Here is a 25,518-nt window from a genome sequence, read left to right as displayed (position 1 = left end):
TTCTTTTACGATGATTTATGATGATTATTTGTTTTTATTTGTGTGATTTTAATGTCCTTCTTATTCTGTAAAGCACTTTGAATTACTTTGTGTACAAATTGTGCTATACAAATAAACTTGCCTTGCCTTTACGCATCGAATAAATGACTGGGAAAATCCCCGCAGCCCTCGCACTCTCATTCCTCACCTTCGAGGGACAACAGAGGCAGATTACCGTAATGACGATAAAATATTTAGATAGCCCCGTGTCTCTGCTTTGAGACACCGTTTGAATTTACATGAGAGCACGACTGGGCGCGGAGTTACGCTGCTGGAAAGTCCGCAACTGCGCTCTATCAGCGACGATAGGATCCGACGCTATAGGGTTAAACTAACTCGCGCTTGTTTATGCGTGTGCAGCGCCCATGATGTGACCTAGGGTCAGGTGTAATCTGACTGGTTGTCCTGTATATTAGTCATATGACTGGATGGATGACGGGACGTGATCTATCCAAAATGCCTTCGCAATCGACATAATGAACACACCTGATGTAAAGGAAAGAATGCATGGGGCTATGTATTGTTAGATTTTGAGTGAAAACCTCCTTCATCAGCAAGGACATTGAAGATGAAACGTGGTTGGGTCTTTCAGCATGACAATGATCCCAAACACACCGGCCGGGCAATGAAGAAGTGGCTTCGAAAGAAGCATGTCAAGGTCATGGAGGGGCCTAGCCAGATCTCAACCCCATAGATCTTAGATAAATCTTTGGAGGGAGTTTAAAGTCCATATTGCCTAGCGACAGCCCCAAAACATCACTGCTCTAGAGGAGATTTGCATGGAGGAATGGGCCAAACTACCAGCAACGGTGTGTGAAAATCTTGTGGAGACTTACAGAAAACATTTCACCACTGTTATTGCCAACAAAAGGTACAAAGTATTGAGATGAACGTTTGTTACTGACCAAATACTTATTTTCCACCAAAATTTGGTGGATTTTTAAAAAGTAAATTCTTTAAAAATCAGACAATGTCATTTTTTGTTTAATTTCCTCATTTTGTATCTTTTTAAGTGGGAGAATTTGCACAAATGGTGGCTGATATTTTTGCTCCACTGTATATGGTGCAGAGGAGGGACAGTGAATATATGGTGCAGAGGAGGGACAGTGAATATATGAGAATATATATAAGAATGATGCTGAGCTTATAGAACTGCGGGAAACAGGAGGCCAACTGAAAGACCAAACAGGAGGTTTGTGCATGTAGTGAAAGAGGTGGAATAGATGAGGCAAAAATGCAGTTCTATATATATCACACACAAAGCTTACATAAAGGTGATTTACTGTATATATCTCCAACAGTGTGACTGTGGAGGATGTGGTGGGAGTGTGCATTGCTCAAACTCCATGTCAGCTAGCAGTTGACGTCACGGTCCTTTTGTCTTTCTTTTTCTTTTTTCTTTTTTTTTTCTTTTTTACCTCAGACCATACCCCAATCTGTTTTGTGAATTCTAAATGTGTTATTTTAATTGCAGTTATAGCTTTTTGTCTATTAGAATCAGGATTGAGTTCACAATGCAACCCTGTACCGGTAACATTTATAAATTTGATTGAAATTGGAAATGTTAATTAAATTAACTGAAGATGTGTATTTCAGAACTTGTCTCTTGAGATACTTTGCCTAGATAGAATGTTCCACAATGTGCTATTTATTTTGCAACAAGTGTTTTTATTGCTTAAAAAGCCCATATTATGTAATTTTCTGATTTTTTGTTACAATGTTGTTTCCTTATAAAAACATTCCTGGAGTTGTGTCTTGTTTCATTCACACGTTTAACACACAAACCTAAACATATTTAGCATTAGCTCTTCTCTGAGATGGAAAACGCCCTGCTCCACTTTGTGTTGTCATGTGGCAATACATTTTTTCCACTGTATTTTTAAACTCTTTTAAACCAGGTATGTTTTGACGAGGTAACAGCATTCTAACATGACTTAAAGTTTACAAGAGACAATGTTGTGCAATGTAGGATCCCTCAGAAAATAGTGCATTTTTACTGTGAGTTAGGTTGCCTCTCCATAGATCTGAACTTGGCCTGGTGGCATCATCTGCTTCTCTCCATGGAGTTTAATGCCTTACAGGGAAACATTCTAGTCAAAGCAATAACATCTCAAGCAAATGACAGACATTGCCATCAGAAGAATTCCACAGTATGTTAATAGGGCTGCAATACCTTGAAATGGCATTTTGATTTGGCAAAATTACTATATAGCGTAATAGAATGCAAAGAACACGATATTTTGTATATTCTGTCCAATAGTTTCGAGAACTTTTGCCACACCCCCTTTTTAGCTGACTGATCGATTGGCAGGATTTAAATGACCACAGCCATAGAAATACATGGGATTCTTGTATAACTTTATCAGATTTAGATGTGCAGCCATCTAAATCTGATACTGTTAAATCTGATACTGTTTGCTGATTACTGTAAAATTTTTACTGCAATAAATCATGCACGCACCCATGTTAACCAGCTGAAATGAACAAAACCCTCCCCATACACACAGGTTTGGTGTGGATTCTCCTTGCCTCCCTGTTCTGTTCTGTTTTTAGAAGCAGGTCTGTAGGAGGACTGAGCACGAGGTGCTCCCAGAGAGATGGAGAGAGAGGGGGGGATTTTTTTTTTATCTCCCCCTGGCACCTCCATGATAAGAGGAGCACAAGGGCAGGACAGCAGCCCACTCACAGGACACAGGAAGCACCATGTGGACGTCTCCAGGCTACAGCAGCAAAAGATGACGCACCATCCCGTCCCCATAAGATCCATGTGGAGATTTCAAAGTGCAGCTGCCAAACTGGTCCTTGTGACGTATGCTTATTTGGGTATTTAAATTTAAACTATAACATGAGAAGATCATTATTTTACATTTTGTTCATTGTAAACTGCAATATTGATCTAAAAAGGCTTAATAATAGATACAGGTCCATTCACATCCTGTTCAAAATTGCAGCAGGCTTCGTCTTCATAGCGGCATTTCACCATTTCATTGAATTTTTTTTATCTGTTTATTGTTTGTGTAATCCTTCAGTCGCCTGAGGGGCTGAATGATTATGCTAAATATGACTCAGGCACAGTTCACACTCAGTGTAGCTCATTAGACGTAGCCTACAAACAGAAACTGTAAACAATAGGTGTATTAGTTTGAGTGTAGTTAGCTCCTCCCTTCAGTAATCTAACCAGAACATAAAGTGGCTTGGATGAGCAGCAAAGAGTCACCAACAAGACTATGCTAAAGTTGGTAGCAGGCCAAGCAAACCTATGACCTGAGGTGACAGTAGCTCAGTTGGTTGTGTGCTCAAGTCCTGCTCTCAACATAAACATCATTGATTGAATGGTCAGTTCCACTGACCTACAGGTTGATAGTCTGATCCCAAAGATGAATTATGTTGTTGTCTTCATGGGCAAGATACTTAATCCACCTCGCCCACAGTGTCTGCATACAATGGTGTACGAGTGTGTGTGTGAATGGGTGCTGGTTAATTGATGTAAAGCTCTTTGAGAGCCTAGAAGGTAGAGGTAGAAAACGCTATATAAATGTGATCATTTAACATGTATCTAAATATAATTTTCCAACAGTGGTGTCCGCATCCACCAGTACCTACTTGGAGGATTGGTTTACTAGAAGAACTCCACACATAATAGCTTCCACTGTGTCCATGTGCAGCAGTGAGTGAGCAGCAGACATCACAGCTCCAGATGGGCTCTCCTCTGTGCCATGCCAGTCCTCAACATTTAGCTGCAGATCTGCTGTTAGAATCAGCAGCTGCCTGTGAATTGAGTGTATAAACATGCAGTTGAAACATGGATTTCGAGTTTTAGCAGACCAGTCTAAGGCTAGTGCTACAAGATTAATTGAAATTGAATCAAAATTGCAATTTGAATGGAATTTGTTAAGTACCATCATCTCCTCCACAAACAACAAAATGTTCTGTTTAATTCTGCATAAAAACGAGTATTAGTACTAGTCTGTACAAACAAGTGATTCGTGTATTAGTTTGGTCAAATTCTTCTGTACGGGTTTAAAAGGTGAGCTTAAAGCAAAATAAAAGTCAAATAATCACAATCGCAATGCTTGTCAGAAAAATCTCAATTTCAATCTCAATCTCACGCTTTTCCCAAATGGTCCAGCCCCAGTCACTCGTGTGTGTCTGATTTCAATGAGATTTGGCCAATGTGTCATATAGAGTGAACAATAACATGTTTGCTCACAGGGAAAGTAAATGTAGTATTATATTGTATGAACTCATCCAACTCTGTGATACACAAGTGTTACTCTGAGAGCTTCAATGTTTGTGTCTGACAGGTTCTCACATGTTTGGTCTTGAATTGTGGCAGTTGAACTGTTTAATTATAATCTTTAAATAATCTGCTCTTCCAGCTTTTTTATTTTCATTTGGTCTAGATTTGATTTCAATAATTAACTTAGAACTGTCACTTGTGTCGTGGTGATGTGTTGTACATCAGCTGTTGTTACTTCCTGTAGGCATCAGAAAAAAGAAAGTAAGACATTAAAATCACAATGCAAACAAATGAAAACATAAGTAATCATGAAATGAACATTAAAAGAGAAGAGTGTAGAATCAAAAGCACAGCATTTGGAGCCTGGATTTAAACATTGTCAAAGTAGAGGCTTGTCTCACATTTTCAGGAAGATTCTTCCAGGTTTTAGCTGCATAAAACTGAAACGCTGTTTCCACATGTTTAGTCCTGACTCAGGGCACCAACACAAGGCCGGTCCCTGAGGTCCTCAGAGAGCTAAATGGTTCATATGGAACTAACATTTCATATATGTACTTTGGTGCTGGGCCATGGAGAGACTTTAAAGCAGAGCTGCTTTTAAGTCTGTTCTCTGAGCCACAGAACCCAGTGCAGAGACAAGAGCACAGGACTTATGTGCTAGTACTTCCTGGTTCTAGTCAGGACCCGAGCATCTACTGCAACTATCTTAACACTTAAAGAAGACCTATTTTGAGTGAAAATATTCATCTAAAATGACAAGAAACAAGTCCAGTGGCAGTGAAATAAATGATTTGATTAAAGATTGCTCACACATGAAGGAATCACTCCAAATACAACTTTGTGTCAGTAAATAGGGAAACAAGTATAGCGTAGTTAAATGCTCTGAAAAGTAATTTTTTTGTCAGATCACTGCAAAATGAACAAGCATATCATGGAGTGAAACGGAGCATGGATCACAGGAGCTGAAACCAAGAAATTCGATCAAGTAGGCCGCTGAAATCAGGAAGTGAGACACCATCAGTCGTGATGAAAGGGCATTCTCCTTTTCTCACACATGGGACATTTTCCTCCAGAGAACACTGGGTGACAGGAGGCCAGATCCCTCAGGCTACAGGAATTAACAACAGCAAACATACTATATGTAAGTCACCAGCAACACTGGGACAGTTCTAGGGCTGTAATTAAAGAAATTCTTGATCAATTAGTCAACTAAAAAGAGGGTGTATCTCTATACATTTGACCCAAACTTAACTCACAAACAAAACAAAAACAACTATGTATACAGAAAATAGTACTGGACAATGTATTTATATAAAGACGGATTTAGCTTTAGTATAATCGGCCTTATTACATATAAATACCAAAAAATACAGAATCTTCAGCTATCTCCCTCACTCACTTCTCCTTTCTGCTGTCAAGGTAGACACATCTCACTAATAAGACTTAAAGGGAAAAAAAAGAAGGTAAATATTGTAACATGATGAACATTACAGAAGTGATTACATTTCAGTTGTGTTGGTCTCTGGTGGCCTTGACACCTTCAGATCTAGGTGATTTTCTTATGTAATATGTGCTGTTTCTCAGAATGCTGATTTTGGGGGCAGCTGGTGGGGCTAAAAGGGGCTATGGCCCTGGGACTATGTGATCATGACTAGTTCTCCTCCTAGTATTATGTATGCGTGCTTGTTGTCATGGCAGGAATGACCCACATGCTGTGAAACTGACACAATGTAGTTAAGGCCCTGTAAGCCTGTTCCTTTTATCCGATCAGACCATCATTTAGGTTAGTTAGTTAGTTTTTCGATCATTTAGGTTATCTTACCATTACCAGTCACCAGGGGGTTTTCAGAGATTCTGGACCTGTTGGGAGAGAACTACAGACTTAAGTTAGTCAGTGCTTTGTAACCAAGATCTTATAAATTTGAAGATTTTTAAGGACAGTTGTTTCAGGTTGGAGAGGAGTGTCTATCCTTTTCCTAATGAAGATCTCATGTAAAGAGAAATCAAGAATGCTGGCTATGGATCACGTTGCCATCAGCGCTAATGGCAAAGCATCCAACCACGTCATTCTGGTAAAGTTCATGATTTGTTTCCCAATTTGCTCAAGTGATGAGACCCCCCTCTATAAAATATAGCCATATATAACAGTCCGTCAATTGTCTGGTGGTCTATTGTGCCACTGGGTCCTGTTGGTTACATATTTGGTACATATTTGTCATATCTGTGTCTGTCCAAATGTCCCTTTTTAAAGGACCTTTATCATGCAAAATTGACTGTTGTGAGCTATAAGTCATGTTAGAATCTTGTTACTTCCTCAAAAATATACCTGGAGTTCATGTACACATGTCATGTTTAATGTAGCAATATAGAACCTTTAAAGACTTGGGTGAGGTTAAGACGGAAACCCTGGGACTTCCACCCACCTCACAGCGAGAGGCCTCTATGGCATGGTGTGATGCACAAAACTGTGAGCTATAGTTAAATGCTGCTCTGTGTTAACATAATGCTAATGTGTACTGTGTGAGGAAGATGAAGAGCAGGACAAAAGCAACATCTGATTTGGTCATTTTGTGTTTTGTTCACTTCATGCCCCAGGACAGCTGGCAGAAGCAGGGGACCACCACAGTGTGACTTAGGGTAGAAGACACAAATGACTCTAGTAGGGTTGTGAAAAGTATCAGGAACTAATTGATGCCAAAACTAGTATCGAAAATAGATACTCATCTGAACAGGTGTCACAGGACAGAAATTAACCTTTCCCGAAAGCTTTAAAATGATCTTGGCCTGTATCAAAACAAGTATAAAACCATATAGACTAGTATAGCCCTAGTGTGATTGCCAAAATCTTGTCATGTTTTGTTGTTGTCATCCATCCAGTTTGGTGAAAAGTTGTGGTCAAGCTTAGGGATGATATATTTGGCCACAGTGGGTTAATCGTAGGAGTTTTAGAATCTACGGTGTACTGCAGAAATGTGCAGCACTGAGTGCAATGCACATCCCACACGCTGAGCGTGCCTGTGTGTGGGGAGCCCAGTGTGTCACTCACCACTGAATGAAAGGCATAAATCCAATCCCTCTCATTTTAAGTCACTAACGTGTGATCCAACGATGTCTTCGAGATAATTATGTATCTTTGACCTAATAAAGGCAAAAATGCCCAAAAGTGCCACGAGGCTCACAGTACAAGACAAATGTGCTTTTAGAGTGCTACGTTGGATGTAACCTGCAAAGTGAAAATATTATGTGAAGTACTCAGCCGCATGCCTGAGGATCAGCTGGGTAAACAAAGTCCACATATGTTACACGCAGAACAAACAGGATATTAATACATAATAATACTATAATTATTGTCATTGATATTAAAGACATTTTTTCGTCAGTAATCATGAAATTGCAATAATTTTCCTCACAATAATAATAATAACTCCAAAATTTTATATTTGACATCCCATGCTCATGCTGTTACCTTACTTTATTCTTTACATATGTTCTCTGTTCCCACTCTGTCCCCTCTTTCTTTCTCTCTGTCCCCTCTCTGTCCCCTATGTCTCTCTCTACCAACTCATTGTCTCTCTCTGTCCCCTCATTGTTTCTCTCTGTCCCCTCTCTGTCCCTCTCTATCCCCCCTCTGTCCAATCTCTGTCCCCTCTCTGGCCCTCTCTGTGGCCCTCTCTGCTCTCTGTCCAATCTCTTTTCCCACTGTCCTTCTATAGCCGGTGGATGTCCTCTCCCTCTTGCCTGTGCGGCCCCTGTGCAGTGAGGGGCTGCTGTTGCGTCACAGGCAGAAGGGGGCACACTGTATTTTTAGACTGGAATGAGCAGATTGTGTGAGTGAACAGCGTCAGGCCTGCAGCATGTGTGTGCTGGATTATTGTGAGTGGGGCGGACTATTTCTGCATGCCTGGGAGAGGGAGCTGTTTCTGGGTCACGCCTGGTGCCAGTCCTCAGGAGGTTGCGCAGTGTGCCTTCATCAGCTCCAGTCTAGTGGCAGGGTGAAGGAGAGAGCGACAGCAGCACTCACAACAACACTCACAGCCACATGGCATTTTACAAGGAAATAAGGCTGCACAGTATGTTGCAAAAATTACAATATAGGATTAATGGCTGACGCAATAATCGATGTAGAGAAAAAATAAGTATATCGCAACAATACAAAGTTTTCTGTTTTACAGAAATGTGCTGTTTTTGAAAGGAAAATGTAAAAAGGCAGATTGTATTAATGATAGGGTTGTCAAATGTATTGAAAATCAGATACAAATCCATAGAAAAGTTCGAGTATCGAAACTAGATACTGATTTATCGCTGGTATTGATACTAAAGTTACATTCACAGGACAGAAATGAATGTAGATGTAGAATGATCTTAAGCTGGATCAGAGCAAGTATAAGACCACATAGACTAGTATACGCCCATGGACCACTATGGACCACTGAGGGATTATACAGATATAAGGCCACATGGGAATATAAAAGAAAGTACTATCATTTAATGTGGAAAATCACATACTATTGTTTAAAGAGTGTTTTTTATTATCAAAATTGAGTTTGAAATTTTTGTATCGTTTTAATTTCCTTAGTATCAATACTAGTATTGTTACTAGGCTCTACATTAGATTTGGGTTGATCTTGGTTTAGTTTCTACTTTCGCACAGTTTGACTTGTAAATTAAGGCATGTGCATTTTTTGTTTTATATTACCTGATCTTATTGTGAGAAAAATATAAATATCACAATAATATCATTATCAGAATATAAAACATAGTTTAAAATGAAATGGCATCTTTCTTATTAGTTCTGTTAGTTTAGGTGAAATTTTCACTGGCCAGATGCTGAAATATAAGAAAGTGTTTGTTTGGTTAATACAACTTCAAGAAAAAAACAGGAAAAAAAAACCCTTAGCAGTTAGCAATCTGCAGATTTTGGCACCATAAACAAATATACCAGATCAACATACACAAAAAGGGTTTCATTATTTGTTAATTGGAAATTGGCTCCAACTTCCTGTTATATGCGACGTTTTAAGAATTTTTTTTTCCCATTCAAAAGATGTAATATTTGGTTTCAAATTGGTAATTGCTATGGCACTGGTCCTAATTTCTCATATGCATGTCCATTATTAGGCTTATTATGTTTTTACTCATTTTACAGTTTTATGTGGAATGTCTTGCTCAAAAAGAACCCTCCTCTTAAAGATGCACTATATCATTTGCCATTGCCACTATGCCATGGTGGATGTTATTGCTTAGCCTGAAAGGTATTAAAGAGGGTTTTGTTTTTTACTTCTGTGCGGTATTAAGTGGTAACACATAACATATTTAGATCACCATGTTACCTTTTATTGTTTTGAAAATGCTATATTTGCCTAAAACAACGTAGTAACAGGTTTCACTTTTGTTTTTGATGCTCTGAATCCCCCCCTCCCTTTGCTCTCCGCATTGTCACTCCCCCTTCAGAGCACTATCACAACACAATCTAGAGTGCATCCCATTAATGAAACTACTGCACATCGCATCAGGTTTGTTAGCTTGCTGTGTACAGTTTTGCATCATATTTTTGTATATTTATGGAGAATTCTTGTGACTATAAGGAGGGTTCAAATAGGGCTCAGGAGAGATCGCTAATATACTCAAACATGCATGGATGACATCTAAAACCTCTTCAGGTATGTTTTTGATGATGGAACAACATTATAACGTGGATTTTGCATAATACCCCCTCTTTAAACTTGTCTTTCATTTCATTGCATTGAAAAACATGCAAATATCTTACTGTTAGCCGCTTATCTCCATGGAGAAAGATGGAAATAGAAAATTTGTAGAAAAAATATCTTGATATATAGGGACATTTATAACCTAATATAACTGACATTGGAACCAGCACCTAATTTTGGCCGAGTACCATTGTAGCTTTGTGAGAAAGTCAAAGGGGCACTACGTATACATTTAAAAGGGACCCTCTTTTTAAAAATATAAGTAGTGCCTCAAACCTTCTTTTCCTCTTGTACCTGTTTGCCAGGAATGTTCCACAAAATGGCACATCTCCAACTTGCCAACCTCTATGGAAACAAGCAAGCGACTCCACCAAAACCAAGTACTGTATTATTATTGTAGTAGTAAAAACACCTGTTATTGAATACATGAAAGATACATAAGTTAATACCATACTATGGAACATTCTCAGCAATGCAATAACATTTTAATTAGATAAGCAGGTGACAGACCAGAAAAGTTACATACTCTAGCTTTAATAAAACAAAAAGCAGAAAACTATGCCATCTGAGAAAGCCATGCTCTGTTCATGAGAACTCTAATAACACTGATGAATGGAAGAGTGCAGCACTACTATAATAACAGAGCAGCTATGTAGTGTGTGTGTGTGTGTGTGTGTGTGTTGGGGTGTTTGTGCCTGTGTGCGTGTGTGCCTGTGTGAGTGTGTGAGAGAGTGAGTGGCGGTTTGGGTGTGTCTCAAAGGCCACAGGGCAAAGACCTGCACCATGTTCTGTCTGGTGTGTGTGTGTGTGTGTGTGTGTGTGTGTGTGTGTGTGGGGGTGTGTGTGTGTGTGTGTGTGTGTGTGAAGAAACTTGGAGTTTTAAAGAACACTTATTTGGCAATTCTCGTGTATTTAGTTCCCTTTGCTTTTAGGCACCTTGTGATAAATATTTCACATTTTCTAAAAATGTCCGCATTTGAAAAATATAGTTTATAAACTTCATCTCCATTTCCAATGAGGCCTAGGCTTTGGAGCTCTCTCAGCAACTGGAATGAAAAAGTAAACAAATGGAGCCCTTAGGTCACTTGAATACTATGCTAATAGAGCAAGATCTGCGCGTCTTGAAAAACCTAGAAACTAGTTCACTGTTTTCCAGCCAATATATATATATATATATATATATATATATATATATATATATATACACACACACACACACACAACATATGGTGTAATTTGCTGCATTTCTTTCTGCTCACTTTCCTGTGTGTACAACACTAGACTCACAAGTACCATTCAAATGCAGAGAATGAATATTCAACACTTACTTGCTGGTTTATTTTAACTGATTAGGTTCACGTGTTCTAATCATATTTGAGTTCCACCAGAAAATATTTTTGGGTCTACATAACTAAATACAGTGTGCTTGACTTGCTATATAGATAAGTTGCAATAATTGTGGGCTTTGGGTGGGGACTTATGCTTAAACATGTAAAAAAAATGTATATGGGGGATAATCAGTTTGTGATTACAAAACAAAATGTCCTGAAAAATGATTTCAAGCAAAGTTTGGGAACACTGTAGAGCCATGCATTTGTCATGAACACCATTTGACTGTAGAATATGTCTGGTGATGGTTATGGGCTTCAAAAAAATGCAGAGGAGAAGTCCAGATTTTTACCTCTGGCACAACTAAAATGCTAAAACACAATTTGAGTAATCAGAGAAGACTGTTTTAGATTAATGGAGTAATGAAAGATTAATGGAGTAATGAAACAAGCGTGAATATAATTCCAGGTATGTTTTTGATGAGGGAACAGTACAAGATGGTTAAAAGCTCAAAAAAATCTGTTTTCCATAATCTGTGTTCTATAATTGAAGCATGCACTCTTAAACCTGTATTACCAGTGTTCCCTCATTATTCCCTCATTCAGTTGTAGTTTGAGTGATTCAGTCATGTTTGGTAATCCTAAATTGTCCTCCATTTGAGGCTACCTCTCCCCACTCATTTTAAACAATATTGCTGCTCTCAAAAAAAAAAAAAGGTCTACATATTGGAATATATATGGAATTTCCACTAATACAGATAATTTCAACATGTTTGTCATCGATAACAGCTCAAGTAAAACCCATAATAAAATTTAAACCAAAATATGACAGCCTTTAAAAATATGACATTTACCAATATATATTATTGGGTTTGTACCTCTTGTAAACTCAGTATTTTTTAATTATAGACTTCTATGTCCTGGAAATGTTTAATACAGGTACATTAGTTCTTCTTGCCACATTGTAAATGCTGTTTGTTTTATTTTATTATTTTCATTATTATTAGCAATATGTTTCAGATAAGTCATATTTTATCAGCGGGTTTAATGCTCTGTGACACACGTGGCTCAAACAGGCAAATTCCTGTCGCTACACTGGCATCCTTTTGTTGGACTGAGAACTAAAATACAACTAGATCCTGACATAGCCCAAGCCCGTCAGTCAGACCTATGTCAAGCTATGGGGCTAATGCACAGGCTCTCAGCTGCCTATCGGGGATCACTCACTTTCACTCATTGTGGCAGTGAAAACGTTTATGTGACTTGTTATATTAAATGTTAGAAACCTGTATGCCCCTTCCTGTGTTGAGGGACTGGTACAAAGCAGTTTTGCTGAAATATCTTTGCTTCAAATGTAAAGGAAACCCTGCTTATGTAAATACTTCTGACTGTCTGAATCTGTGTATTTTGGGCCTCTAATTATTTTGATTAAACTATTAGTGTGACATCATAATTGCCGTGATTGGCCGATAATTATCATTAACTGATATCATTCACCCCAACTTCATATGGGACAGATTATTACAAAATACCAGAAAAAAAGCATTATATGTCTTTAATTTTCAATTGATTTCAATGAAACAGGCTTTGAATTGTTATTACTCCAGATCTTGCTTGCTGCAGCTGTAACATGCACAGATTAACATTCTGAGATTCCATTGAAGAAGCTGTGACGCCTGTGTCCTGACAAGATCTTTAAACATGCAACACAGAAACAACACACCTAAAGATGCAAATCTTCTTAGCACATTCAAGTTATTGCACAATAATTAGGCATTGTTGATTTCTGTTCTATAATCAGGCCAGGACAGGCTGTGGCTCTTGTGAAAGCTCAGAATGTCCAGAATTCACTCACTGAGCTGCAGAAGCTGCACTATCTCTGATTCATGATTGGCTGCAGGTGCTGGGGTTTAGGGAGTGAGGGGTCTCTTGTTCGGACACCCATATTATTGTTACAATCTTGTCTTTGTTGTGGTATCAGTGCAGCCTGCATACTTTGTGCTGAACCAGGCTTAAAGCTGTTGCTTACTGAGCTCTGCCTCCCCTCACCTGACATCGGCCACACTATCAGCCCCAAGGGTGCCTTTTAAACTCCCTGCTCTCTTTCTGCTAAAGGACAAAGCGATAGAGAGGTGCAAATGGGAACAGACAGGAGCTCTTTTGGGAGAAGTGTTGTAAAGGTGCAGCGGCATCACTGAAGAGCTCATTGTTGGTAAAGAAGTGACACAGTGGGAATACAGTGTGATTAGAACCAGAGGGAAGTGTGGTATACATGTGGTCAGGAGCAGGTGTGACCGGTGAATTCAATTCAATTCATTTTATTTTTGTAACGCCCAAAATCACAACAACAGTTGTCTCAACGGGCGTTCATGTTTTGGTTGATGGGGGGAAACCGGAGTACCCGGTGAACTCTGCAACAAAAGGCTGGAGCTGGGATATTTCACAGGTATCACATGTATTCTAGTGTAGTATTTTGCATATTTTTGTGGAAATATGGTGCTACTATCTGTCCACATTTGATTTGGTGAAAAGCCATTGTACATATTTTACATAGATTCAAATACAACCTGTGCCTAGAACAACAACAACCTACAACAAACTATAAACAAATGAAAATAAGGCCCTGACATTTATCAATAACACGCATGCGCTCTAATGATAAATAAAACAAACCATGTTTTATATGCCACATGTTGTCATGAGCATCAGGAGTTTTTAGTGCCTCTGCAGTCTAGGAACTTTTTTTTTTCCTGGAGACAGGTATTTACACTAAGTGTAAGCACTTTATTGAGTAACATTGTGTTGATATTAATTCCATACATTCATCAGATTTGGCCAATCCAGACACAAAGTTTAAACAACTGAAATATTCACTCTAAAATAAAGAGACTTTTTTGGACACTCCATTAAGCTTTTGATTTATTTCCAACACACTATGTCATGGACAGTTGTAAGGTTAAGGTTAATGTTGTACTCAAAATATAACTTGGTGTATTGCGTTACTTTTAAACAATGGTAAATCATTATAAATTGCAGAGTTATACACCTAACTATCTTCTAATACCACATACGGCATTCATTCATTGATTAATTGAAGTCCATTGACATTAAGGGCACTGGGAACATTAAATTCCAATGTATTTTGTTATTCTACCTAACAATATCAATTTTGTGCACTATAAGACCCCTTTATAAGGATAGTTAAAGGCCCTAGTTAGGGTACACTTTATTTTTCCTGAGAATGTGCTATGTCACCACAATTTTTTTATTTATTTTTTCCTACAGTTTTTCTTCAAAGAAATTGTATTCAGTGGAATTTATGAACACTGTAAATCGTATCTGTTATCGTAGAAAGTGATTAATACAAGAAAAGGTACCGTTCCAAATATCTTGTATTGTTCAAACACTGGGATCTGAAAAGAATTTAGTGGTACCTAGCTCTAATTGCATCGTAATTTCGCCTGTCTCCTCTCAGCCACAGCCTCATGCAGTAGCAGTAATGGCAGCAGCAGTAATGGCAGTAGCAGTAGTAGCAGCCAAAGTGGTCAGGAGGAGCAGAGCCGGTCCACCCACACACTGGTGCAGCTCCAGCCCACACCTTCCCTCCACATATGCCCTAAACCGTGCCCGTGCTGGGTTCTTATCATTATGTAAGGCCCCCCTCTGTAATCCTGCTTATGGACCACAACACCCCATGTGACGCCCAGGGGCTGGGTGCTGCTGCTGGGGACCTTTGGGTGCTGTTATAAGAGGAGACTTTACAGTTGACACATTTGGAGTAGGAGGAGATGTTTTGAAGTTATCACTAAGGTGGCTGTGATAAGAAGATTTGGAAAGAGTTGGCAGTTTATTTACTTTTCTATAATTTTGTTGTTTTTCATGAAGTTGGACGAGTGGACTTTCAGACAATCAGCTGTAATTGTGAGGAGTGTAGAGTTGGGGTGAAGATGTGGAAAAAAAACTATTGTTTTGTGTTGGAAAAAAATCAAGTCTTGCTCTCAAAATTTTAAATTTAAGCATTGTAACAGCATTAATTAGAACACTACTATATGATTGCAATGTTGGGAAAAATTTGTGAACTCAACAGAATGTGAGATTGGAGATTGCATGTCCCTGATTAGCTAATCCATTTGTCAGTCACGTTTGAAGTGGCTTTGGTTTTTAATAAGTGTGTGCATGTGTTTGTTTTTTCTTGGTTAAATCTTGTGTGGTATCTTAGTCAGTGAGGGTTGACAGCATATTTTAACTATGGCCATGTTAACCTTTTATCTTCTCTGTGCCTTTGTCTTCATAGATACCATCCATGAAGTGTCCAGACTCAGACCCTCTCAGCGCCCAGTAGGAGTGTCGGAGTGCCCCCTCCCTACCTCCTCCTCTCGTCTGACCTCTGACTCTGCCCCCCTCCCACCGGCAACACCATGCTCATCAAGGAGTACCGCATCCCCATGCCCATGAGTGTGGAGGAGTACCGTATCGCTCAGCTCTACATGATCCAGGTCAGCAACACATAAGCAGTTCACAAGAACCACTCCTGGCCACTGCTAGTCATGGGTTTCAGATTCCTGTTATATGCAGCATTTTGAGGACATTTCCCACTCTGAAGTTATAATATGTTTTTAATTGTTAATCGCTATGGCAGTAAACCAAATGTTTCATCATTCTGAAACCCATGGGTAGAGGGAGAGATATGTCAGACTCCTACTTCTTCAACTCCAAGTGCCTCCTCTGTACCAGCTGTCAGAACTTATTGACCTTGGTAATATCTCAATAATAATCTGGTTATCCAACATAAATATAAAGTATCATAATGTTTTTTTTAATTTACTTATATAAATATATATACAGTGGTCCCTCACTATATCGCGGTTCACTTTTCGCAATCTTGCTGTTTCGCGCTTTTTTTGTGGAATTTTGCATGCTTTTTTACAGTGTATGAAGGCGCATTGTGTTCTGCTTCCTGATTGGCTAATGGGCTCCTGTACAGTTCAGAATGCATTCAGCCAAATTTACATAAATGTTCGATGCTAGCAGTGTGACCCTGGACCGTCAAGAACACGTTGGATGCCTCGAGTTAGACACCTTTGCATTTTAGGACAAACGCCTCCAATGCGCGTCATAAACACTCTGGATGCACGTCATCTTGACGCGTGTCCAGAGTTCCGTTGTGATATGCGAGTGCCTTTGCATGTTTTGTTTTCCCTGTGTCTTTGTGAACGCTGCAGATCAGGTTGAGAGAGTGACTTTAATGTATTTATTACATAAAACCCATCAACGGAGGTGATCAGCTCTGCTGAGGCATGTCTATGACTAGCCTTTAAACTAGCTGGTGAGCCTGGCACAATTAAGTTGCTGCTAGTTTGTCGCTGATGTCTTTCTACTTGTTCTGGATAGTGACATCGCTTTGTCACTAGAGCGTAGTGTCTGATTGTTGACACTGCGCGTCAAATGTAAAAAAAAAATCAGCTTCTTCAACTTTTGGATGCTTGAACAGAGCATCTGGCTTTCTGTTTTGAGCATTCAGATTCGCTCTGCTCTGATGCTTAAAAATGCGCCGCAGAAACACAGCGCAGCAGTAATAAGTTTGAACAAGGATATAAAAAGGGTTGTAACCATTGTGCGGATGGAGTCTGAAATCTGAAACTCACATCAAAAAATAGAACATGTCAGGACATGACAAAAATGATATTGTGGCCCCGCCCTAAAATGTACAGGAAGTTGGCCATATTGGATGAAACCCAGGAATGACAAAAGTGCACACCCTTGCATTCAGGACATCTCCTCGCACAGTTTTCATCACAAACATGTCAAATTTGGTCAAATCCCACTAAACCCATGTGTGATTAAAGTTTATCAATTACATTTTGATGATGACTTTGGGTTTGGTCAGGGTGAATTTTCAACAAAATCGCAATTTTTGGAATATTTCAATAAAATATTTCTCTTTCACACATTTTTTGTTGGGAAAACGCTAATACAGCATTTATGCACAATTGTGAGCTGAACGCAATGATATGCAAATTAAGGCACTCTGTCACAAAATGGCTCTCTAGCGCCCTCTTCAAATTTCATTTTCAAAAAGTTCGTAGAAGACAATCGATTTGTCATGTACCTGTGAAAAAATTCACAGGGGCCTTATTTGTGATGGGGCACAATGTGAGAAAGTCACATGACTGTAGCTGTTATGGTTTAGGAGAAAAATAATGGGTGGAAAATGTGTTTCTATTATTATTCTTATTTTGGTGGCCGCTTTGAAGCCATTTTTGACCCCCTGAACGTTAACGAAAAGTCAATTTTATTGGACCCAAAATTCAAGGTTGGTGAAAAATGTATTATTTTGATGTTCAAAAAAATTTATGTTTCAAAATGACTCAATAGCACCACCTCAAAATTTGAAATACATTGCGGCAATGAGAGACCTTTTTCATCATAGACAAATGAAATTTGGTACAAACATAGAACATGTCAAGACAAGTAAAAAATTATATTATGACCCCACCCTAAACCCTACAGGAAGTTGGCCATTGTGGGCGGAACCCAATTTTTTCAAAATTTTACCTGTCACATTTGCAGTTTTTGTGCCTCGGATTTTCATTCAAGAAACTTGGAAATTGATCAAAATGAACTCGAACCATGTGGGATTATAGGCTACTCGGCTGAATTTTTTTAAGTTATAAAATGTGGGTGTGGCCAGCCTGCAAAGAAAAAAGACATTTTTTGAAGTTTTAAATAGCCCGTAACTCAGATATGCGGTTCTCTATTTCCTGGCATTAATATACGTTTTGTTCAAAATCTTGATCTGAGTGCATAGATATGCAATTTACATATGTCAACCATTACATTGCTCCACAGTGCCCCCTTGAACTGTTTTTTAAAAAATTACTTTGTCACAAACATTTGAAATTTGGCATGGGCATCCATAGTGCCATACTGAACAAAAAAGCCAATGAGAACATACCTCTATTTTCAAAGGTGTTGCCATGGCAACATCTGACATTTCTCATTGAAATACATGGGTTTTGGTTAACTGGGATGACAAATTATTACTTTGTCATAGACCATTGAAATTTACACACATATTCCTCTCATCATACCGAACAAAAAAGTCAATGAAGACATACCTCTATTTCCAACCATACAGGTGTGACAATGTCATAAATGCTCTCATTGGAATGAATGGAGTAGTATTACTCAGTCGCTGATTTTGGGGGGAGGGGCGATGTAAGCGGGAACGAAATGCAGGATCTTCGCGGTGGTGTGTACCCCGCGGTCGCAAGGGGTGGCGAGGGCCTTTATCACTGCTTGCAGTTTTAATTAAAATTTAATTTGTTACAGTATTTCTAAAAGCTGTCATTTCTATTTACAGTATAGTACAGTATTTGGTTTTGTTCTGTAATAATACTGTGCTTTTTTTTTTTTTATCTAAGAAGGTTTTAACTTTGAGAGCATTTAAAGAGAGAAATGTGAGAAAATGTTAATGCCTGTCTGAGAAAAGTGTATAAAGCGTGTGGAGAGGGGTTTTACAGCCTTAAAATATGTACAATAATTGTAAAAAATAAAGTTTTCTACTTGGCGGATTTCGTTTATCGTGGGTTATTTTTGAAACATAACTCCTGCGATAAACAAGGGAACACTGTATATATATTTATTGTTTCAGAATATTGGTTGGTTTAAAAATTGTTACAACATTTACATATTCAAATTTAGTTTTAAAATTGCAATCTTATCTTGTACCCTAGATATTTCCCACCACTAGTTACTGCAAATAGTAGGCCTAGGTGACTTGGCAAAAAAATCTTTATTTCCTCCCTCATTTCACTTATTTAGTCAATTATATGGTATTTATGAAAAATAGATAAATATGACTTTTAATAATGTTTATGAGCCAATACAAAGCCAACTTCAAAATAAACAGATGAATGTTTTTTTTGCCAGTTTTCCAATAACTGCAATCTGTAAACCATCTCAGTTAGATTTTATCACCTAAGTAGAGACACTTATTGTAAATTGCACAATTGTCCCGTTAAAAATAAGAAAATGCACTGTTAATGATCTCCTGTGTAGGGGGCATGTGGACCAAAGATATATTTGATTGTTTGAAGTACAATAATAGCTCATTGATCATATATCTATATATGTATGTATATGTATATGTATGTGTGTGTGTGTGTGTGTGTGTGTGTATATATATATATATATGTGTGTGGGGGTGTGTGTGTGTGTGTGTGTGTGTGTGTATATATATGTATATATAGTTTGAAAAATGTCACAACACATTTGAAATGGTTTCATTTTGATCAACTTGTTTTGTACCTTCTTGACAGTAAACATACTTTTGAGTTTAAATGGTTAAATGATAAATATATATTGTATTATATTAGATATATATTGTACCCTTCCAAAACAACAATTTTGATAATGTCTTGTATCCCCTCTTGTGTTGTGCACAACATGTGCACAACACAAGTCTCCTAAAGCCTCCTTTAAACTGTGTGCTTGTTCAATTGTGAAAGCCTTGGTCACAGGGCCACTGATGTGAGCACAGGAACAGGGCTGTAGTGTGTTAGAGATTATCCCATTTCTGCTCCAAAACAGTAGATTTCCACATCACATTTCATAAGGCAATAGGGGTTGGCAATATTCCAAAAAGCCATAGTAATTTTTTTTTGATTGAATTAAATGTTATTGACTTGGATCAAATGCAGGGGACAAATTTTCCGACATTTTTCAGTGCCACTGGGGTCACAGCACAGTGCTTGGGGACCCATCTCATGATCTTGTGCTAGCTTTAGTCAGGTTTTTTAGTCACGCTTTTGTAAAGCATAAGCGGTAACCACTCAGCATGCTTCTTAGTATTTTTTATACAGTCTTTATGAGGTAACTAAAGCTATCTGCTGTTTCTGAAAGTTCACTCTTCACTATGATTGGTTAGATCCACCTGTCACTCATTCATAGCCAAAGCATGATGGAGGCTGACCAATAGGAGTAGTGGGTGGGTTTTCTAAAATAGCAGAAAATCACAGGGATGAGATCACAATTAGATTTTCATCAACATCAACACCCAGCTCTGGAAGGCAGTAGAACCTGGCAGCTCACATGTTTGTGCCAAGCTCTGCAGCCTCCTTGCAGCCCTCCACAGCCCCTCTATGTGTTGACATGTCTGAATATGAAGAGCGTACATATAGAGGGATTGCTTTAATCCTCTAAAGCGTGTTCAGTGGAGCGCAGCCTCAGTTCGCTTCACTTGATGTTTGTGTCTATTTGGCATAAACTGTATTTTGATTATAGCTTTAAGCGCTGCAAGCCAAAGATTGGATAAGTAGTGCAGTGTGGAATAAGCCTCTTTGGCTCCACTTTTAGCACTAACAAACCAACTCGTAGAATATGGAGCTGTTCTGTGGACTGTGGTGAAAAGGAATACTTTGGAGCTGTAGAGTAATGAAAAAATGTTAAAAGTGCATTGCATAACTTTTCTGGTAAACGGTACACCATCTGCTTGTTTCCATTGACAATTTTTTACTATCTCCATTAGGGCTGTGAGATTAATTGCAATTAACTCGAAATTGCAGTTTAAGTGGACGCAATTAGCTGATCAAACGTTACAATTTATTAAGTACCATAATTTCCTCCACAATCAACAAAATCTCCTGTCTTATTCTGCATAACAAATTTCTAACCCTGTAGTTTAAATCTATACAAACATGTTTTTCAAATGTGATTCTTGCATTAGTTTGTCAGTTTTGTATTTCAGTCTTTTTGTCAATTCTTCTGGGTGTGTTTAAAAATTTGAGCAGATTCCTATTATTAAAACATAAATTGCAAATTTAATGCTTGTCAGAAAAATTGCAATTCACAGGTGAAGCCACCAGGCCAAGTTACAGGTCAGATCTGTGGAGAGGCCACCCCTTTCATTGTATTTTTGAGCAATGTCAAAGGTGTCTGTCAACTAGAGGGACAAATAAGGGTTTATGTCGACCAACCTCAAACACCAGCTCTGTACTTTGAATGGGTTATTTGCAGATTGTCTGTTTACAGATTCTTTCTGCAGATCCCTTCCCCTCAGTGTGGCAGGGCGCATGGATTTTAATGACCTTCTCTGCCTTGCGGGATTCGCACAACTCCCGAACCGCATTGCACTTGCATTTATTCAGTTACACCAGGTGTATACAGAATGCAAGATAATGCCGTACTGTGGAACATTCCAGGCAATGCACGAATATCCCCATGGCGACAAGCAGGTAGCTGACCTAATATTTTTGTCAACTGAGTGAAAGAAAAGTGAATATAAAGAGGAGGGAGGGGGGATCGATTACAACCGTCCCAGGCTGCTTTTGGATGCAACACACTAGACTATAGACTGTTTATAGAAATGGACATAGCTAACCTGCTAGCCAGCCCATTCCAAATAGGACGTGATCATAGGCTGCACTTCCAGCTCTGTTGCCCCTCTCTCCGTAAATGTTGTTGTCAGGCTCGTCATTTTGGTCTTAAAATGTTCGTATTAAGCTGCTCTACATGATCCTGGTATTTTTATTTTGCTATTGTGTCCATAACTCAAGATACGAACATTAATAAAAGACCAATCGGCTGCCTTCTTTCCCCGAGGTTACTCCTGCTAGTGTTACCAACAGACTTGATTGACAGCGTTGCTATAGGCCCAGCCTCTGCAGGGAGGGCCGTTACGTTCCACAGCTTCACTCCAAATTGGCTCTTTGGTTGCTATGATACTTGCAGTCGGAATTCCAAATATGGAGCCTGGCTCCAAATTCACACCAAAACTGCTAGCCCCGATGAGCTTCATTTGACTGGAGCCGAACACTATGGGTGACCTTACGGGAGTTGGGACTGGTACGCTTGACATTTCTTGGATAAATGATCATCATTAAGATGGCAAGAAACAGATATAAACATTAAATAATCGTTTCTCACCAGCGCTGACTTGATTTTGTGATATACCACCGTATTTCTAGTGACAGCAACTTGTATGTTGAGCTGATATGCCTCGCAAACTGATGCATTACATAAAGAGGGGTTAAAACATGGCGTAGAGGTGAAGATGCATGTAATGTATGCAAAAAACTGACGATAAACCAGAATTAGTTCAGTGTTTACTCCACCTTTAGCCTCATCTCACAGTGCCACAAACTTGGAATACTAAATGTCTTTTTGTGATTCGCTGAGATCGGCCTAGTATAATTCAGGTATGATTTAGATTTTATTAAGTTAATGTTAGTTATGTTGAGGTGGTATCAGTTGTTCACATAGCAGAGCCCTGGAGCTGTACCCGGAGCATGGAAACACAGCTTGACTGGAGTTGCTGCTGGTCCTTGAATGACTCTCAGCTCCCAAGCATTCCAGACCCTTTGGATGGTAGTACCTCCAGCGGCCTGCTTCGGACCCCTAAAAGAGGGCAGTAGGGATTGTTTTATGCAGTGGAAACACTCAGGTTTCGCACCAGCCCTATGGAAACGAGACTTAAGGGACAAAAACGGTGCAACCTTATAACTTTAAATCCAAGGCTCAGGCCATACAAAGTAAACGTCCAAAGCACATGTCTTTGAACATGTGGTGGTCTTTGAGTGCAATACAATCATCATAATTGAAGTCAAAATAAATTAAAAGGTTATAACAAAAAATTGACTAGGATGAAAACTAGATTAATTGTATAGTTAATAGTGAGCTCTTCAGTGTAAATGTTTTCACAGTAAGCATATGATCCTACTTTCCATTAGACAGAGGGTAGTTCGGTGGTAGAGCACTGACTGTAGTCTTTACTCTGGATGTTGAAATGGAATATTGTCTTTGGTCTGTACACAAGAGCATGTGTACAGACCAAACATCATCAGAGATCCGCATGCAGGCTACACAACAGGCTACATATGAGCTACAGGCTACATACAGGCTACAGGCAGACAGGCTACATTAAGACTACAAGCAGACAGGCTACATAGGGCACATGCAGATGCGCAGTCAGGCTACATATGAGCTACAGACAGACAGGCTACATACAGGTTAAATACAGGGTACAGTCAGACATACAGACAGGCTACGTGCAGACAGGCTACGTGCAGACAGGCTACGCGCACACAGGCTACGCGCACACAGGCTACGCGCACACAGGCTACGCGCACACAGGCTACGCGCACACAGGCTACGCACACACAGACTACGTGCAGACAGGCTACGCACACACAGACTACGTGCAGACAGGCTATGAACAGAGAGTGTTGTAATGTACTTTGAATATACCATTAGAGTTTAAAAAAAAAAAAAAAAAGATTTTAATTTTTGTCACTATTGCCCAGCCATGGGTGAGATGAGTAGAGGGATTTCGTACACAGTCTGGTACCAAATTAAATTTCTGTTTCACTTAAATGGTTGTTTTTTTTCATTGTTATTTTTTATAAGAATGTAAATTCGTAATGACACCTTTTTTCATTCTGATATTTCTTTAAGCTCACAGGTTAATTTTTGCATAATATAGGACCTTACTTATTTGAAAGTGAATTATTAGTTATTAGAAGTATTTTTTAACTGTTTGTGGGTTGATTCCTTCCTGATAAAGTATTTTGATCTGAATTATTGCTATAACAGAGGACTGTTGCCATGACAAATCCTTCAAAGCAGCAAGGAATGCTTATGCCTGAAACCCATGAATAGTGCTGTGCCATATTTTAATCTATTGCTGACATCATGTGGACACAGCTCATTTACATCAGTGTGGTTGTGGGTGAACTGTAGAATGCTGTGTGCATCTTGAGAGTGACCAGTAGTTACCTCTTTTCTGACCTCACTCTTGGAGCCTTTTGTTACCATGGCGATGGTGACATCAGCAGCGTGCGGTGGTCAGCTCGTATTCAGAGGAGTGAGTGAGCTGAGGAGGAAAGAAAGCAGAGGAAATGAAGAAATGTGCTAGTTAAGATACTCGTGTCACCATGGCAACCACATTTGTACAATGCTGAGCCAGTGATGCTGAAGTCCCTTAAGGGTTACATGGCTGTTTTCCGATTTGAGTGGACACAAATTCCCACAATGCATGGGACTGTACATTGCTGCATTAAAGGTGCACCTTGTAACTTTTTTGGTGTAGGGTCCACTAGAGATGGGACAATGTTAAAATATAGACTCACTATTATTTTGTCCAAAATAATTGCAATTAACAATATTATCACCATAATTATTAAACCAAGGTTTACAGTAAAAAAAAAAAAAAGCAACTAAAACATCAGTTACCATACAATTTGCAGGTGTCATTTGAGCATTCACCTTTTTTCTGTAAGTGAAATTAACAATGAATGAATGATACATGTGTCAGTTATATAACAAAGTTGACACAAACATGTACCATCATTCATAGAAATCCAAACTAACACAAACTACATTCAATAGTTTATTTAACATGGTATGTTACTTACGATGGATATTTTCAGCTCAAGTTTGTCAAACAGTGCATGATGGTTGTCTCACAAATGTGCCTGTAAGTTGCGCGTGTTTGCTTTCGGAGCAGCAACTTTTTTTTGGCAGTCTCTGCAGATTGGTGGCTCAGTGCCTGGTTGGTCTTATTTTTCAAAGCCATAATAATTCCAAATATCAGACTTCACCTGATTGCTTAGAGGATATATATGTGTGCTGTCAACCGGCTCCAGATCCACTGCCTGCCCACTAGCCAAGATGGTGACTGGCGGTGAAGAACCATCCCCAATTCAGAATAGGCACAGAAGCTAACAAGTTTCACACCAGAACTAACATCTAAACATTGTATCTAAATCAGAAACATGAGGCAGTCTGGTGCCATAAAGGCAATTATAATCTTGTGCAATGATCACAATTATATAAAATGTCACAACGATTAATTGCGGACCTTTTTAAAAAGAGACTAGGAACTCTTGCTAAAAACGTTTTAAAAACAAGGGAGCATTGTCAATAAAAACAAATGTAAAATCAAGAAACAATAAAATACTTACTTATTTACAAAATAAATCAATAAATAAGGTAAAATTATTACTGGGGCCAATGCCAAAAATACTAAAAAAGCCAAATAAAACAGCCAGTGTAAAACCAAGAGGAGAAAGCCCGGAGAACGTCCTAGGCACTAGGCTTGAGTCCTCCAGAGGAACAGAGGAGAAGAGCGGCAGTTACTTGTTCATGGCACCACAGGTCCAGAGGTCCACCACCAGGTCCAGCAGTGCATCAGATGTGTCTTTTT

General features: G+C 38.9%; 1 protein-coding gene across 3 annotated transcripts in view; it reads left to right on the top strand.

The window, feature by feature from the left end:
• Nucleotides 1–25,518, top strand: part of LOC117375977 (membrane-associated phosphatidylinositol transfer protein 2-like) — a 105,695-nt gene that overhangs the window by 20,486 nt on the left and 59,691 nt on the right. For all 3 annotated transcript variants that reach the window (XM_055224056.1, XM_033972376.2, XM_055224057.1), the window contains exon 2: nt 15,610–15,811. In XM_055224056.1, the coding sequence (XP_055080031.1) occupies nt 15,734–15,811 (78 nt within the window). In that variant the 5' untranslated portion in view covers nt 15,610–15,733. The remainder of the gene's footprint in view (nt 1–15,609; nt 15,812–25,518) is intronic.

The sequence above is a fragment of the Periophthalmus magnuspinnatus genome, chromosome 9, assembly GCF_009829125.3.
Source record: "Periophthalmus magnuspinnatus isolate fPerMag1 chromosome 9, fPerMag1.2.pri, whole genome shotgun sequence".
NCBI classification, from domain to species: domain Eukaryota; kingdom Metazoa; phylum Chordata; class Actinopteri; order Gobiiformes; family Gobiidae; genus Periophthalmus; species Periophthalmus magnuspinnatus.
Note: the sequence above shows the minus strand (reverse complement) of the source record. Positions and strands in the feature narration are given on the sequence as shown.